This window comes from Colletotrichum abscissum (genome assembly GCF_030869225.1).
Source record: "Colletotrichum abscissum strain IMI 504890 chromosome Unknown Scaffold_30.1, whole genome shotgun sequence".
Taxonomy (NCBI): domain Eukaryota; kingdom Fungi; phylum Ascomycota; class Sordariomycetes; order Glomerellales; family Glomerellaceae; genus Colletotrichum; species Colletotrichum abscissum.
Genome location: NW_026850210.1, coordinates 315534 through 332423, shown reverse-complemented (window position 1 = coordinate 332423; position 16890 = coordinate 315534). Strand labels below are relative to the sequence as shown.

At 53.2% G+C, this 16890-nt stretch overlaps 9 protein-coding genes across 9 annotated transcripts; 7 read left to right on the top strand and 2 right to left on the bottom strand.

Moving 5' to 3' along the window:
• Positions 1-598: 598 nt before the first annotated feature.
• Positions 599-2354, top strand: CABS01_11221 (exopolygalacturonase; the record flags this gene model as incomplete). Its single annotated transcript, XM_060544576.1, has 7 exons — positions 599-1114; positions 1168-1248; positions 1297-1359; positions 1427-1523; positions 1616-1965; positions 2028-2129; positions 2205-2354. 7 exons carry the CDS (start codon positions 599-601, stop codon positions 2352-2354), a joined length of 1359 nt encoding a protein of 452 aa, XP_060397824.1.
• A 173-nt stretch (positions 2355-2527) lies between these two features.
• CABS01_11220 (uncharacterized protein) lies at positions 2528-3793 on the bottom strand (the record flags this gene model as incomplete). The annotated part of the gene is made up of 1 exon (XM_060544575.1): positions 2528-3793. The coding sequence occupies one exon, from the start codon at positions 3791-3793 to the stop codon at positions 2528-2530; it is 1266 nt and encodes a 421-aa protein (XP_060397823.1).
• Positions 3794-4256: 463 nt separating this feature from the next.
• On the top strand, positions 4257-5469 carry CABS01_11219 (peptidase; the record flags this gene model as incomplete). Its single annotated transcript, XM_060544574.1, has 5 exons — positions 4257-4280; positions 4505-4643; positions 4690-4860; positions 5006-5091; positions 5215-5469. The coding sequence occupies 5 exons, from the start codon at positions 4257-4259 to the stop codon at positions 5467-5469; spliced, it is 675 nt and encodes a 224-aa protein (XP_060397822.1).
• A 208-nt stretch (positions 5470-5677) lies between these two features.
• On the bottom strand, positions 5678-6088 carry CABS01_11218 (uncharacterized protein; the record flags this gene model as incomplete). Its single annotated transcript, XM_060544573.1, has 1 exon — positions 5678-6088. One exon carries the CDS (start codon positions 6086-6088, stop codon positions 5678-5680), a length of 411 nt encoding a protein of 136 aa, XP_060397821.1.
• Positions 6089-7075: 987 nt separating this feature from the next.
• Positions 7076-8209, top strand: CABS01_11217 (uncharacterized protein; the record flags this gene model as incomplete). Its single annotated transcript, XM_060544572.1, has 2 exons — positions 7076-7364; positions 7452-8209. 2 exons carry the CDS (start codon positions 7076-7078, stop codon positions 8207-8209), a joined length of 1047 nt encoding a protein of 348 aa, XP_060397820.1.
• A 1296-nt stretch (positions 8210-9505) lies between these two features.
• On the top strand, positions 9506-11693 carry CABS01_11216 (thiamine pyrophosphate enzyme; the record flags this gene model as incomplete). Its single annotated transcript, XM_060544571.1, has 2 exons — positions 9506-9982; positions 10044-11693. 2 exons carry the CDS (start codon positions 9506-9508, stop codon positions 11691-11693), a joined length of 2127 nt encoding a protein of 708 aa, XP_060397819.1.
• Positions 11694-12955: 1262 nt separating this feature from the next.
• CABS01_11215 (uncharacterized protein) lies at positions 12956-13284 on the top strand (the record flags this gene model as incomplete). The annotated part of the gene is made up of 2 exons (XM_060544570.1): positions 12956-13163; positions 13247-13284. The coding sequence occupies 2 exons, from the start codon at positions 12956-12958 to the stop codon at positions 13282-13284; spliced, it is 246 nt and encodes an 81-aa protein (XP_060397818.1).
• Positions 13285-14060: 776 nt separating this feature from the next.
• On the top strand, positions 14061-14854 carry CABS01_11214 (uncharacterized protein; the record flags this gene model as incomplete). The annotated part of the gene is made up of 2 exons (XM_060544569.1): positions 14061-14197; positions 14701-14854. Coding segments are annotated over 2 exons (291 nt in total), but the record flags the coding sequence as incomplete, so codon positions are not given.
• A 577-nt stretch (positions 14855-15431) lies between these two features.
• CABS01_11213 (cyclin) lies at positions 15432-16595 on the top strand (the record flags this gene model as incomplete). Its single annotated transcript, XM_060544568.1, has 1 exon — positions 15432-16595. The coding sequence occupies one exon, from the start codon at positions 15432-15434 to the stop codon at positions 16593-16595; it is 1164 nt and encodes a 387-aa protein (XP_060397816.1).
• Positions 16596-16890: the final 295 nt, after the last annotated feature.

Sequence of the window (16890 nt, the reverse complement as noted above, 5' to 3'; positions counted from 1 at the left end):
TCTGGACTCCATTGCCTAATCTGCGGGTAGATGCCTTGAGACCAAGCTCCCGTTCCCAGTTTTCTTGAAGATGAGGGTCTTGAGAGCCCAGTGCTTCAGCAAATATCTGCTACCTGTGTGATCTCATATTATGTCAACGCCAAGACCGGAAATGCGAAGCAAATTGCACCCACCGGCTCGCTAATTGCATCGCCAAGTTGTCTCTGATAATTTCTCCGCATCCCTCTTTACCCCGCGCTCACAAATGGGTACAGTATGCGGAGAAGCGCAAGAAGGATTCAGCCGCAAGGGGTTCGTCAGGTTGAAGGGAACGCTCTTTTGGGAAGAATCAACGTGTTTTCTCGCACCCCAGTCCGCGAAATCTTCTACCGACCGGCCGAGGGACCTTACATGAACCCCACAAATCTTCCACGTATTGTTGCATTCAATCTGGGGATAATGATGATATGATCCGCCGCCGGTGACATTTCATTAAACTTAAGCTCTTAGGATTTTGGGTATTTGAGTACGGATGGCTCAGGGACTAGGACTCAAGTAGTGGCGCTTTCACATCCCTAACACCACTCTGTCATTCCCGTGTGCGTGCAAGTTCGTCAAGATGCGGACTACCTCTTTGGCTCTATGGGCCGCCGCCCTTGGCCTGATGTCGATTGTTTCCGCCCAGGATGAGCTTCCCAAGCGCCCTAAGGTTGAGCCCGCTCCGTTCAACACCGGAAGGGCCATGCCATTTTCGCCTCCCAGAGACAAAGACCGCTATTGCTACGTTAAGCCGAGCTGCACCGAGGGCAAGGACGACGCGCCGAAGATCCTCAAAGCCTTCAAGGAATGCAACGACGGCGGCACGGTGGTGTTCGACAAGACCTACCTCATTAGCTCGCCGTTGGATCTCACCTTCTTGAAGCACATTGACGTAGTAATTACCGGCGACATCCAGTTCAATGATGACCCCCTCTACTGGGCCGACAACAGTTTCAAGTTCGCTTTCCAGAACCAGTCAGTCTTTTGGAAGTTTGGCGGCGAGGATATCAACATCTATGGTGATCTTGGGAACGATAAGTCTGTCATTGATGGTCGCGGTCAGGCATACTGGGAGGCCATTCAGACCAACAGTAGTGTAAGAACGCCAGGTCATGCTACTTTTCGAGTGTGCTAAACAGGACATAATAGCTCTTGAGGCCCATGTTGTTCTCTTTCGACGGAGCGAAGGGGGCGACAATGTCACACCTTCGGATGCGCAACCCTCCCAACGTGAGTTGTGACCACCACATCCAGATTGTTACAGGCTAACGAGACCAGTGGTTCAACCTGATTGCGAACAGCACCGATGTCATTATCAGTGATATGGATCTTAAAGCCCAGGTAGGTCGCTCCACTGATTTACCCCCATCTCAGGGCAGCGCAAATGCTGACACAATAATTGGGACAGAGTCAAAATGGTGTCAAGATCGCCAACTCGGATGGTTGGGATACTTATCGGTCCGATCGCATTGTGATTCAGAACTCAGTGATTATCAACACAGACGGTGAGTTTGGCCACGGATGATCTGGTTGCTTGCAGCCTAATTATCGAAACTCTCGTCAAGGTTTCGTGAACTAATCTCGATGGCTTATGCAGACTGTGTGTCCTTCAAACCAAACAGCACCAATGTTGTCGTCCAGAACCTGGATTGCACTGGCTCACACGGCATGAGCGTTGGCTCCCTGGGCCAGTACAAGGGCGAGACCGACATCGTCGAGAACCTCTACATCTACAACACAACCATGGCCAACGCCAGCGATGCCGCTCGGATCAAGGTCTGGCCAGGTATTGAGACTGCTTTCCAGACACTTCTGAACGGTGGCGGTGGTCTCGGGCGTGTCAGAAACGTCACGTATGACCTCTTCAAGAATACCAACAATGATCGGGCTATTACGATCACGCAATGTTACGGCCAAAAGAACCAAACACTCTGCGAAGAATTCCCGGTAGGTCCCTTCGTTCTCTCTGAGCTCTTTGTACAATTGAGTGCTGATAATGGTGATTCTAGGCCAACCTTACAATTTCTGACATCACTCTGAAGAACATCTACGGCACGGTTTCAACCAAGCTAGACCCGCAAGCTGGAAGCCTTGTTTGTAGTGCCGCAGACGTAAGCTTCCCATCCATCGCTATGAAAGAGCATTGATTCTCCGGACACATCACTGACATTAGTTTTACGATATAGCGTTGCAGCAACATCCGCGCCGAGAACGTCACAGTCACGGTGCCTAGCGGGAAGCCACCTGTGTACGAATGCAAAAACCTGGACAAGAACTTGCTCCAGATCAACTGCACGTCCGGAACAGATGGAGATCGTGATACCACCAATGGATAGATGAAGTAGACTCTATTGAGAATTACTACAGCTGCGGGTTGAGCTTGTAACAACCCCTCACATTCTTGACCACAACTTATCCAAGTCGTATTTCATCGATCAGATCATTCAAAATCAACAACGCTCTATCTTCTGGAAAGTATGGTGTAACACCAAGTCAATGTCAGCAAATCTCACCAGGTATAGTTAGCGGCATCGTAATCCCTGTGCCCAGCCTGAGTCTCATCGCCATGCCAGCGGCCATCAAAGCCCTCGTAACTTATGCCGTCCTCGCCGCGGTCCTCGCCGCCATCTGAGCGATTGCCATAGCCTGGGTTCATGTCGAACTCTTCTTCCGCGTCCACTCCAGCGCGATTCCACCAGTGAGTTTCATCCAGCTCTGTCTCAATCTTAGCGATACTTGCCTGTACTCTGTGAGCCACATCCTCCTTCAGAAAATACAGCCATGATTCCATCTCGGCGAAAATCTCTTTGTGAATCATGCCAGAGACGTCGATCGGTCTCATTCCGTCACCCAAGCTCAACTTTGCTTTGGTTTCAAACTCATCCCTTACTTGACGGTACCAATCTATCATATGTCCGGGAGCGCCGCCGCGGGGAAATGGCTCGGCAATATGCTCACCTTGGAGGATGCGACTTCCGAATTCAGTCTCGGCCTGACAATCGTTGCAAATGGTCTGCTCCATTGGCTGCTCGCTGTAGGTTTTGGTCTTCAGATTCGGGACGTAAGAATCGCGACAAAGGATCGAGAACATGAAGGCTTCTTTGCATTCGGAGCATTGGAGCAACCTTCTGCACACTGGGCAGTCCTTTGGCTGATCGCTTTTTGCCCGCGATCTGAACCACGATTTGAGGCATTCTTCCCCAATCATATGGCCACACGCAAGGATGACGGGCAGTTCCCATCCGACTTTCCAGGACGTACTTTCGTCTGCGCAATCCTCATGACAGATGGAACAGGGAACGCAACATTCGATGCTCGGGTCATGAAGTGATCTGGCATAGACGTCGCGAATATCTGGCCAGTAAGACGATGTGACAGTTTCCAGCTTTCTTGGGCGACAGCTGTTTCGGTAGTACATATGGCAACCGGTCGCAGATTCCCATGGGCTTTGTATAAACGTTGGCGACTGAACGTAGCTGCACCTACGTCTCTTGACACTTTCATTGTCAGTTTCATCTTCAGATCGTGAGGAGCGTTTGGTACATGTTGAGTTTGTCGTCAGAGCTGGCGTCTCTCCAGATTCGCTTGCCCGTGATCCACTTCCAGAAGCAGACCGGTCAGCAATGTAAGCGGTACCAGAACTGGTCTCTTGAATTTGCTTAACCTCAGGGGGATTTGGCACCTCTTCTTCGAGTGAGCTTGTGTCCTCCAAAGTTCCGGACACATCACTCATCCAGCAAAGAATGTCAGCCGGGTCGTGAGTAGGCGAGGCCATTGTCGACAAGTTGTGTGATAAGTAAGGCACGTGAGCTATATAAATGAGATGCTGAAGAAGAGATCCGATCTCGCAGAGTAGAGATGTATAAAAGTCGTAGTAGTCAAAAATGTATTCTTGTAAGGAAGATACGCGCTAGAGTTGTATGCCAGGGGCTGAAATAGTATTGGTGATGTCGTCGATGGTTAGGCTGTTGATGACTGTAGGTGATGCAGACACTTGGTTGCAACGGATTGTTAAATAGTGTGTCTGAAGCCAGAGTTTCATCGATACAATGGTTCTAATGTCGGGCACAGCGAAAGAAGCCTCTGAACAATCATGCTGTAGTCTATCAATGATGCCAATGGCTTGAGTATTACCGAAATAGCTGATGAAAGCACCGTTTGTCAATGAACTTGGAAGTCGAATGGAGTGTAACAAAGCCTCGATTCTTAAGAGGTACGGAAACAAGTAATACAATGTCATGTGCCTGAACGGGGCCGCAGCAGTGTGTCAAAACAATGGGGAACAAAGAAGTTCGACAGACTGGAGATCACAATCGCAAAGCGCTGGAAACAAGTCAACCAAAATTGAGCATTACATCGCTGAAGATAACTTTGCAACTTTCTCAGCTCACCTCTAACAATTGCTATCAACTGGCGGAAATCTCATTGTTGTTGTGCCTGTCTACTCTATGATTCGACCTAAGCCTCACCAACACATGTGCTGCAGAAGGGTCAGTGCTGGCAAGTCCTCGACACCAACCTCTTCGGAACGAGTGTCAAGTTGGCATTCTACTACAACTTTCTGGATGCTGCCTGGGAGATTCCCAACCGAAACGTCTACAACCCCAAGGAGCAGCCCCTTGGATGTAAGTCATTTCCATAACTTGGCGTCCCCCTGTCCTGCAACACCAGTCACGGTCAAGTTCTCGGCGACTGCACTTGATGTAGCTCCTGGTACGACTGGAGTTCCGACGGTGACTTTCATCGAACCTGCAGGTATTGATGCGAAGCTTTTCCCGATCTATGGCGGATACATCAATATTATCGGCTCTAACGACGAGTCTCTGCGGGTGACATGCGCTGGTCTGTAGATGATGCCAGTTCAATGACAGCTCCAGAGGTAACTGACTCTCCATAGGTATTAAAGGCAGCGTCTAAGATAGCAAAATTTGGGCCGGCGAATGGATTGACCCCGTCATTCTAACCCCCGACTTTGTGCTAATCCAAGAGAATGATACCTTCAAGATGACAATCGAAGACACCTTTACCATTGACTTTGACATCCTCTGGTCTAGTCGTGAAATCAGCTTCGATGTATGTACTCCCCGTTTCCCGAATCAAAACCAAGTACTTCATCTGGAAATAGCTAACCCTTTCAAGCTCGTCGAACCCTCTTGGGAGCCCATAGACTAGTCATACCCCTTTGTTCCGGGCTAGAACAAATACTTTGGCTCCCTTCAACATTACAACCTCATCTTGGACGCCTACTTTGATGCCCCCGTTCAACAGTACCCGCGCCTGCCCTCGAGCACCTGGTGGCCGAGCGGCAACTTCTCGCACGGCAGTGCGATCGAGAGCGGTGAGTACAAGATCCTTTCGAGGGAGCTCCGGACCTATGGTGATGACCACAACATTAGCGACTGGCAGATCAGGGTCTCGCCGAGGATCATCGTCGACAAGGATAAGGCTTGAGGCTCGCACATATAAGCGCGCCAGATGAATCAAAGGGTAAATCAGTCTGTAATTACAGCAGAATATGAAGACCGAGTTAAGTTGGAGTCAAGTACAAGCCATCAAAGATGACTCGGTTTGGCCTAAGTTACACTACTGGTCATCAAGTTGCTTGGGATCTGCGTTACATTCGACACCAACCTCCGTCATGGGAAGGACTCATCCAAGACTAATACATCCACCTCCAAATGGCGAAACTCCCAAGCACAACCCCACTACCCAAATGCGTCAACGCTTTCCCCCCATCTCCTCGTCCTCCCTTACCACCCATCGTCCTAACAATCCACCAATCCATGATTCCAACAAGCGAAGTAACGGCCAATAACGCAGTCACCGCGTCTTCATTGCCGCTTCCCTCCTGATACGTCTCGAGCCCGAGAAGCAGCAACCCTGTAGCTAGATCGCGCGCTGATTTGGCATAGCTAAAAGCCTCGGCTTCTGCGGAGGGGGGTCTGGCGATGCCGAAGGCGTCGTAGATTGCCAGGGGCCGGACGAAGCCTAGAAGGCCTATGAAAGTGAGGCCTGTGCCGAGTACGTAGCTCGGGTAAGGAGAGAAGGGGGAGGCTATGTTCATAGACATTCTTCTCAGAGTCGGTTTTGCGTGTATTTTATCAAGGTCGCTGGTGCCCAATTTTAGTGATTCGTTTTTGATTACAGTTGACCTTTGGCATGCAGAAAAGGGTATTAATCATGAATGGGGAGCTTCCTCTCCGACTGCGATCTCAGAGGGAGGGGCAGCTTAAGTATCTCAAACAGCGTTCATCTGAACATGCAAACCGGGTCGTGCGGAGCTCCAGGTTGGAGCTCAGTGTGAAGGACTCGAGCTCCAAGCATCATGCGGCAGTCCGATGCGAGCGGGGTGGTATTGAAGCAGACCCCCGAACACTCGAGGCCAGTCTTTCCCGGCTGTTATGGCCATAATGTGACGGAACATTCTTTATAGACTGACTTACTTGTAGCGTACTATATCCTCAGGGTTTCAATGCTCAGGAGCGACCGCATTAAGAATCCCAAGAGTGCTACATCGAAGTTAGTGTAACCCTTGACTGATTGCTGTCGTCCGATGGTTTTACCTTCTCATCGCATACCACGAAGCTGTGAAACAAATGACGAACCCAATCAAAAGTTCGTCGATGGTCAGCGACCAGTGTACAAAAGCTGCGAGGACGCATCACCGCAATTCGCCCCGACCTCCCCCAGACCATGCACCGAAAACAGACCCACTTCCGGGCCCGATTCCGGGCGACTTCGGGGACCCCACCAGGAACCAAAGTACTTAGGCTTATTTTTTAGCGCAGACCAAGCAGGAAGGAGCTAAGGAAATCCCATCGGCCCCTGTCTAGCATCCCGATCCTTCGCATCAACACGATCAGCCGTCACACAAGTTTTCTTCACGATGGCCTCTTTCCTCCATCATCCACACTTGCACTCGCTGCCGTCGCCAGCACCAAGGGAGCGCTCGCCTCTCGTCCACTCGCTCAACGCCTGGTACACGTGAGAGACTACCGGCTTTCACACTCGACCTCCACGATCGCGATCACGATAACTGATCGCCACCACCGCAGCCATGGCCCTTCCCGACACCCTCCTCGCGTTCCTCATGACTCTCCTCTCAACAGCGCACGCCTTGAACGTCACCGTTCCCTCCGAGATCAAAGCTGGCGTCGAGACGGAAATCGAAATCGGTTTCGACTACTGGAAACAGCCGTTCGTCTACGAGACCCTCCCCGGGCCAGTCTTTGACGAGATCGTGGCGGTATGCCGCAATCCAATAGACGAGGACGTCGGCTGCGGCCATGACATGCTGTACGAGCACTACCAGCTATTCCTGTACACCGAGGAATGGATGTACACCTGTAAGAGGGCCTTTCTTCCTACCTCAGTATCCTTGCGCCTTGCGCAGTACCGATAAAGTGCATCACTGACAAGGGGTCGCCTGGCAGGCTACCTAAGCGACTTCATCCCAATGGGCACGACCAAACCCAAAATCACAATCCCCAAAGACCTCGGCCCCTCCGAGTCCTACAAGATAACAGCCATGGCCTTCAACGGCTCCGAAATCCAAACAAACTACTACGGCGTCGAATCCTCCCCAGACTTCACCCTCACAAACACAGACATCAAAGACTGGACGGCATGGGAATCCTACGGCGGCTGGCTGAAACCGTGGTACTCCCTCCCCTGCTCCTCGTACGGCTGCTTCCGCACCTGCGGCCTCAAATTCGCAGACGAGCACGGCAACAAGAAGCAAGGCACGGGCGCGGGGCTCTTCAACTGCCTCAACGAGTGCCCCGGTATCCTCGCGGACTGGAACGACCCCGACTCGCAGTGGTCGTGGTATAAAGCGTTCGACGGGCACGATTGGTCGGGCGAATCGACGGCCGTGACGACGAGCACGCCGAGCGCGGTGCCTAGCACTACGGGGTACGGGTATCAGACGATGGATAAGCAGGAGACGACGTTGTACGGCACGCCGACGGCGCCGACGGTGTATTCGTGGGAGAGTCTCTTGACGGCGAGGCCGACTGCGACGAGACAGGCTTCGGCGGGGAGGAGGACGGCGAAACCGCCGGTGGCAGTGCCGAAGAAGACGAGCTATGCGGGCCTCATGGCGACGATGATCTTGACGTGCCTTGTTGCTTTTGGCGTTGGTTCTGTGCTTGGATGGATCTGGCCGGATGCATTGAGGCAAGATGGATGAATGTGGTTGTACATGGGACGTGCAGAGCAACGTGACTTAGTCATGGGATGACACTTGAAGATGAAAATAACACTAAATAGTATTGCCAGCTACAAGATGAATTAGCTACAACATCAATTGAGCTATGCCTCGTACCCGCCTTTCCATTGCTTTAGATTCGGGCTTCTCTGCATCGAAGCTCAAAGGCCGAGCGGATCCTCTTAGCTAATAGTAAAAGCCACCAGATAACACCGCCTGCACCCCGCACAAGCTCGACGCATCAGCTGGGTGCTGCAGGGAACGCCCGGACGCGCGCACTGCTGCGGGGAACTCCTGTGCTGTGAGACGGGGACTTGAGAATCGGGATTCTTAGCCCATGGTTTACCTCAAAACGTCTTGTTTGGGGCTGGGTCGCGGTAATCCTCGGCCCAGAGCGGTGTTTGACACACAAGTCCCCAAGTAGGGAAGTTGGGACATTTGGCTTTGAGATCCCATCTTGATAAGAGACGTGCCTATGTACATGCCGTATCATTCAGCTCACCTCACGAACGGCTTCACTCAGGGATGAAGCTTGCATGCTGCCATGTCATCTCAACGGCTATCTCCTCTTATCAACCTCTCGCTCCTCCTCCTCAACCCTTGTACATGTCCCTCCACGGCGCCTTGTGCTCCCTTCTCTCGGGACTAAACACGATGAGGGTGAGCGGCTATGGAGCTGTGTCGCCTACCCTGCAGTGAGCCGACAACAAGCGCCCTATGAAACCGGGCCCTGGGCCGATTGCGGGGTTAGCCCAAGGGGGCCGCAAGGGCGTGATGCTCCCTTTTCTGGGGAACAAGCTTGGGCCGGCGGTCGGTCTGTGGAACGATCCCAGTTCCGGGCGTATAAACTCGTCTATGTCGCCCGTCACGGGAGGCCCAGTCCCGACTGACTTCAGTCAAACTACCCCCATCAGGCTTCAGCTCAGAGGACGAAGCCTATACAGAGTCTCCAGAATTGTGCAACTTCTCCGCCGCGGCGCGTCATCGGTCAAACCCCGTATCCCATACACCGGTGATCGGTCGAGTCGTTCATCCCCAGCTTGCTTGAAGTGTGCCACACAAGCTCGACGACTCCCAGGTACTAGACTGTTCAGTACTGACGCAGTTGCCAAGCGAGACTCTTCCCCTCCCTCAGAGTTGTTTGATAACACTGTGAAGTAGTCAACCACACACACACACACACACACACACATCCACCTCACTTGTTGATACCTACCCCGCCCCCCTCCAATACACACTGCTGGCTGGCTAGTTGGCCCGTTATTGCCGTTCTTCACCATGCCTTTCAGACAATTGCCGGTGCCAATGGCACGTTGCTTGCGCAGCTTCGGCCCTGCAGGTGGGCGTCCAGGGAAATTAGTCCGCTTCAACCAGACATTGGCGCCCAGCATAGCCGTTGTCGGCGGCCCTGCTCGTCAACTTGCCGGTTTCTCATCCGCTGCCCCACTGCATCGAAGTGGGGGATCAACATCACCATCATCCTCTCATGCGGGTGCTGGTATAAAGCCTACCAGCTCTCGGCCACTTGTCGAGGATGAGTTCAAGGCCACCATCCAACAGGCCAGGAACCTTTCTTCGAAATCAACCGAGATGTATACCGCGTCTTTCGCCTTCTTTGAGGCGCTATGGGATGCCGGCGTCACCCACTGCTTCGTGAACCTGGGTTCTGACCACCCCAGTATTATCGAAGCCATGGTCAAGGGTCAGAGGGAGCGAAAGGGGAACTTCCCCAGAATCATCACATGTCCCAATGAAGTAATGAAACTCCGTCTCTTCCGCGTGCGTCCACTTGGGCATGTGCTAATGAGGTATCCAGATGGTCGCCATGTCCATGGCCGACGGCTACGCTCGCCTGACAGGAAAGCCGCAATGTGTTATTGTCCACGTCGATGTAGGAACGCAAGGTCTCGGCGCTGCTGTTCACAACTCGTCATGCGGCCGCGCGCCCGTTTTGGTGTTTGCCGGTCTGTCTCCCTTCACTATCGAAGGCGAGATGAGAGGCAGCAGAACAGAGTACATCCACTGGATTCAGGATGTCCCTGATCAAAAGCAAATCGTTTCGCAATACTGCCGGTACTCTGGCGAGCTCAAGACAGCAACCAATGTCAAGCAGATGGTCAATCGCGCCCTTCAGTTCTCCAAGTCAGACCCTCAAGGGCCCGTATATCTTTGCGGTGCTAGAGAGGTGATGGAGGCTGAGGTCGAACCGTACAGCATTCGCCAAGAGGACTGGGACCCCGTTGAGCTCGGAGGTCTTCCCAAGAACGCCGTCAACAAGATTGCCGAGGCATTGGCCGGTGCAAAAGAGCCCCTCATCGTCACTGGATTTGGCGGCAGAGACCACCAGTTCCCTGGCGCTCTCGTGGAACTCGCAAACACCGTCAAGGGCCTGCGCGTTGTTGACACGGGTGGTAGCGACATGTGCTTCCCCGCAGACCACCCTGGCTGGTTGGGACTTCGATTTGGTATTGAGGACGCGGTAAACACTGCCGATGTCATTGTCGTTCTCGACTGCGACGTCCCGTGGATCAACACTCTGTGCCACCCCAAGAAGGACGCCAAGATTTTCCATATTGATGTCGACCCGCTCAAGCAGCAAATGCCCGTCTTCTACATCGCCGCCCAGTCGAGATACCGAGCGAGCAGCCTGGTGTCAATTGAACAGATTACTGCACACTTAAAGGGGCAGTATGCTGCTCAACTTGAGTCTGCGGAAGCCAAGGAGCGCGAGGCAAAGGTCAAGGAGTCTCACAAGCAACTTCTTGCCAAGATCGAGGAAAAGGCGCAGCCCAAGGCGGATGGCGAGTTCGGCACTGGCCACCTTACCCGGTCACTGAAGAAGCTGTGTCCAGAGGACACCATCTGGGCCATTGAGGCTGTGACAAACACAATTTTCGTCCACGACAATCTTCAGCCCACACTGCCCGGATCTTGGATCAACTGCGGTGGCGGTGGCCTTGGATGGTCTGGCGGTGGCGCTCTCGGTATCAAGCTGGCAACCGACTTTGAGAACGGTGGCAACAACAAGGGCAAGTTTGTTGTGCAAATTGTTGGCGACGGCACATTCCTCTTCTCTGTGCCAGGTAGCGTATACTGGATCGCCAAGCGATACAATATCCCTATTCTGACGATTATTCTGAATAACAAGGGTAAGTGGTCAACGAATCCTTCTGGCGAGTTTGAAACGAAAGCTGATGTGACGATAGGATGGAACGCCCCCAGGCGGTCACTTCTTTTGGTGCACCCTGATGGTGAAGGTTCCAGGGCGACCAACGAAGAGATCAACATCTCATTCGACCCGGCACCCGATTATGCCGGCATCGCCAAGGCGGCCGCGGGTGGAGACCTGTTTGCTGCTCGTGTAGACAACGCGGCGGATCTTGATGGTGTGCTGAAGAAGGCTATTGAGACGGTGCAAGGCGGTCAGACCGCTGTTTTGGATATCAAAGTGACCCTGGGTTCATAGATATAGCGTTGACGAAGTAAAACGGAATGGTGAAGGTACAAGACCGGTATAAGCGAATGGCATGAGGTATCTTCACCAGGCTGATAGAGCATGACCTGGTAGATTGAACGCTTGTTTTCGCAGACGTAGATGGATCGTCGCGGGGCTCACCCGGCAGAATAGAGAGTGACCGGGCATTTGAAGTTTGATTGGGATACAATAGCGCTCGGAACGTCGTCGGGCGAGCATGGGTGACCCTCGGGTGTAAGTAAGACTCTAGAGATGCTGCAAGAAATCCATCGACGGCCGCGACTTGTCATCTAGCTTCGCGATGGGATCATGTTCGCTGGGTAGCTTCCGACATTAGTAGCCACATAGACGGAGGGTCCTGTTGAGATGGTATTGTTGAATATGAGAGCTGTCCGTTATCATCGCTGCAATAGGCTGCGGGCAACGGTGAATGAGGCCAAAGGAGGCCAAAGGAGCCCAAGTAGCAGCGAGACCTAGACCTAGACTTCCCCTAACCCAGCGGGTAGATCTCCCCGAGAAGCCGGCCAGAATCATGGCTAGTCTGCGTGGTGTGTGATGTACGCGACGAGCCTAACTGGCCATGGATGATAATCAGGGGATGGATGGGTGGGTTTTGCGGCACAAGCCTGGGGGTAGGTAAGTATTCGATGCCATGTTAGTCGACAGAGTCGGGAGAAGGAAGTGGTGTGGTGTGTAGCCGAGATTTCGATGTGTTTGCCACCGATGGGTCGTTTGGACAGGGACACATTGGATGTTCGTATCATTATCGTCAGTTTGCCGTCACATCGAATCTGCAGCGGCGTGGGAAGATGCAGAAAAAAAATCAATGGCAATTCAAGACACATTATTGAAAAGCTCCACCAACCAGCCAGTCAAGCTCGGTGTGGATAGAAAGCCTAGAAGATCTGGAAGAGCGTTTCGTCAGCTTTCGAGAGCCTGCAGTGATGCCTGCCTCAATTATCCGGGGGCTCGTGCATCAAATCTGGTCATTTGACAAGCAAAAAAGGGACCCCTAAAACTCCACTTTGAGCCACCATCGGCGCCTGCCTCCAAAATAAAACGGGGGGGGGGGGGGGGGGGGGGGGGGGGGGGCCACAGACCGGCCCCGGCACGGGGCCTGGGCCCTCTTTCCTGTGCGGACCCCCCCCTACAATACCCACCCCCCCCCACGGTCTGAAGGGGTCGCGGGGGGGAGGGGGGGGGGGGGGGGGGGGGGGGGGGTGAGGGGTGGGGGCACAGAACCGGCCAGGCCAATGTCTGTGCTGCTCTTAGCTCTGTCGAACCCCTGCTCAAATTCATCACCACACCACATGGATGGAAGGTGCCCGCTGAGGGGATTTGGAGGAAGCACACACTCCAGGTTTGCGACAAGACTGAGAACGAGGAAGGGACCACTGCAGGGCAAGGCAGGAAAGGGCGAGCGGATGCCACCTGCAAGACAACACCATACAGGTGCCTTATGCGTGTCTCCAACCTATCAAATTCCGCAATGTAAGGTAGCCGCAGGCATTGTGCTTGGGTGAATGAAATTCCGTTGATATCAGGGCAACCCATCTGCTATCGGGCCTTAACGGGCACCTAATCGCATCTTAGTCATGTCCCGTCGCCAGGGAGCCCCTCACTTATTACACGAGAATTTGAACCGTCACCGCGGGAGCCGAGCTATCTCTGCAGCCGTTCTGCCCGATGCGAGGCGATGTAAACCCAAATTCGAGGGCGCGGCTGCCATCTTGTTCGTGTGTGTAAGAGTGTGCGAGCAAAATGTGTCAATTCCAAGTCAGCAGGCGTTGTTTCTGTGGTCCTTCTTGAGATCCATGTAAGGTATGGATGGATGACTGTGTACGTACATACATGCCTTGAGGTACCATAAGGTACCTACCATACCAACCTACCTAGGTACCTACCGGGACATACCTTAGGTAGAGGAGCTGGAGGGAAGGTGTAAGCTTCACTTCAAAATTGGAAGGAAAACAGAAAACTCGAGGAAGGCACCAAGGATGGCAAGAACAAGGATGGGGAAAAGGCAATACGGGCAAGCGGGCACCAAGGAAGGGACTGCCTCTACGGAGTATGTACCGGTATGTACTTTCACGCAGTTCCATCCTCGGCCTGTGGAACCTGCGTGCCTGCCTCTCCACCTCCACCTCCACGTCCGCCTTCCCAAAATCCCGGCCTCCTTCCGAACAATGAAATTTCTCCAAAATTTCAACCGCTCATTAAAATGTCCCGGACTCCCATCCCGACCCGGCGCACTCGACAACATTACATGCAGATGCAGACGCAGACCACGATCGACACATAACCGGGGACGTCCACGACGACCTAGGATCAGCAAATTCATCAATACACATTCGATAGGTGCCCATCTGGCTAAGGCAGCGCACTAGCCCTTCCGTTATCATCCCATTCTTCTTACTATTTGGCCATCCTCTTCGCCACCTCGGCTCACCTCCTGTCGTGGTTCCTGCATATCTCCTCTCTCGCCCCATCAACAAGTCAGCCAGCCACCACCAGCTTGGAGTACTTGTCGACTCATCAGGTGGTCATCCACTGATACCGCAATTTTTTTGCCCGCCAAACTACTACAACATTTCTTCCGTCGGTCTATTCAGCCCGTCTGTCCCCCGCTATCTGCTCGAGTACACAAACTGCACGGCTTGTTGAAGCGCGTTCCCAGTCAGGTCGCCTCCGCAGAGAATAATACGACTTTCCATCCCCTGTGCGGCACTACCTACGCTTCCCTGCTTGTACACTTTGCACCGGCGACGTCCGCTGCATCGCACCAGCTCCAAATCCCATCAGGCAAACGCCACCCATAGTCTGCTGTTCTGCGGCCTGCCCAGCCTTTTGCTTTTCTTGCAGGTGGCACCCAATTTGTTCTCAGCGCATCGCTTCGCCTGCAGCTCCAAGCCGTCCTCTTTCCCGGCCTTCATCGTTGTTTGGTCTGCCACCTACCTGCAGTTGCAGTGTGTTTGGCCATTAATACAGCACTTTGTAGCGTCCTCGACTTCAGACGATCGCCGATCCCTCCACCGCAACGGGGATGCCGTGTCTTTTGGGCTCTCTTCGCCTACCGCATGCCTGCAGTTCCCCGCACTAGCTTCGAGATCAGCAAAAAGATTGTGCTCTGTCACAAGCACCTTTACCAGTAATTCAACCTTGTCGGTCCAGACCACCACCACGAACCACCGATACCACCACCAACGATATTGCTCCGAGCGAGACATTGCCAACCGAACCACTTGCTTTGCTCTAACCCCCCAAACGAGACGTGCAGCCGCACCGCATTAATATTGACCGACCTTTTCGAGCCCCTCTTGACCACCAAGAGACACCCTTGGTGAAATATCACCTTGCGCCGATCACCAGCTTGCCCATCTGCTCGCCCTTTCATATTTCGCGGCCGAACGACGATAATTCCATCCTACTAGTCGAACCACGATTCCACGCCAAGTTCCTTCTTTTGTTCCAAGGACCAAGTCTGTTAGCTTGTCTTAGAACGGCTCGAAACTACGCCATTCGGGCCAGACCATTTGGGGGCCACCTGCGAAAGAGCCTCCCCGCGACATATTCCGACCCCCGCAAGCCGAATCTGGCCGAGGGAACTGCAACTGTGCAAAGATAGTAGTTTGGGCCATGAAAGTTGTGTGAAATAGCTCAACGGTACACACATCACACGGCTCCCGTCGGGGCTTTTGCTTATGATTATTTGTTTTCTCGAAGCGTTAGATGCTCGCTGTTGCCCACGCCGAACACACCGAGACACTACTCTCGTACCCTAACCCGACGTCATTGTCGCCTTATAGCCGTCCCCGGTGTGTCCCCCAGGACCAACACCAGAGCACCGCAGGGATGACTCCGAAGCCTGTTGAGGAGGGCCTGCCTCTGGAGCAGACAGACTCGAACGCGAGCGCCGTCCCCGACCTTCCGCCGCCGCCGAACCCTTCATCCGATCCGCGACTGAGCGTTGCCGACTGCGATAGCCCCCCGAATGTCCCCGAAAACACCGATGTCTTCAAGTTATCGCCTAGGGCGGCGATGAAGCTCTTGAGCGGTGGAATCGAGGCTCTCGTGAAGATAACAGGCGATATTCCTCCAACACCACCTCCTACAAGCCCGACACTACCCAATATGCGAGGAATGGCGGCAGAGAAGGAGCTCATTCGCACAAGCTCACAAAAGAACCTGGCTCGCATGCGCAAGGAGGCTGAGGCTGCAGCCGCAGCTTCAGCGTCTTCGCCTCGTCGACCACCGATGATGTCCCAGATGAGCGGCTCGAGTAGCTCGACACCACAATTAATAGACGGTGTCCATCTGCGGCAGACACAATCGCCGACACCACCACCGCCACCGAAAGCACCCGAACCACATATAATAATTGGGGAGAACTCGCAGCCGATTAATCTTCAGCATAGTGCAATCACGCGCAAGTTCTACTCTAAGAAACCGCCGCCCATTGGTATCGACGAATATCTAGCGCGAATCCACCAATGGTGCCCGATGAGCACTGCTGTGTACCTTGCTACTAGCCTGTATATCCACCGCTTAGCCGTTGACGAACGAGCGATTCCTGTGACGCGGCGAAATGCGCATCGATTGGTTCTAGCGGGACTTCGGGTGGCAATGAAGGCGTTGGAAGACCTCAGCTACCCGCACAGCAAGATTGCCAAAGTTGGAGGCGTTAGCGACGTCGAGTTGGCGCGCTTGGAGATTAGTTTTTGCTTCCTGGCGAACTTTGAGCTGGTGGTCAGAGAAGATACGCTGAAGAAGCACTGGGAGGTTCTGAAGCAGGAGCAGCCATTGAGGCTCATACATCCCAGTATACCGAATCTGTCGTTGAACAGGAAGCCTAGAGAGTCGGCGCACTCCGGACAGGAAAACCAATGGAAATGAGGAGGGCATAATGAGAAGACCTGAGGGCAATGGGATAGGTCACTGTGTTTGCAGCATGGTTGTGGCATTTGAAGGAGCAAGAGCGCATCATCACATTGCATTGCAACGGTGTACTTCTGGGTATGTTACGTCTGATACCGATTCGCTTCATGGTACAAAGTACACTCTTAATGGAGCGGGGCTATCTCCTTGGTGTTGAATATAACTTTTGAGGCTCCTTTTGCTTGAGTTGAAGACGACGATGGTGGTGGGTGCTGGTGTAATCTTTAACAATCCCTTGGCAATCGACTTTGTT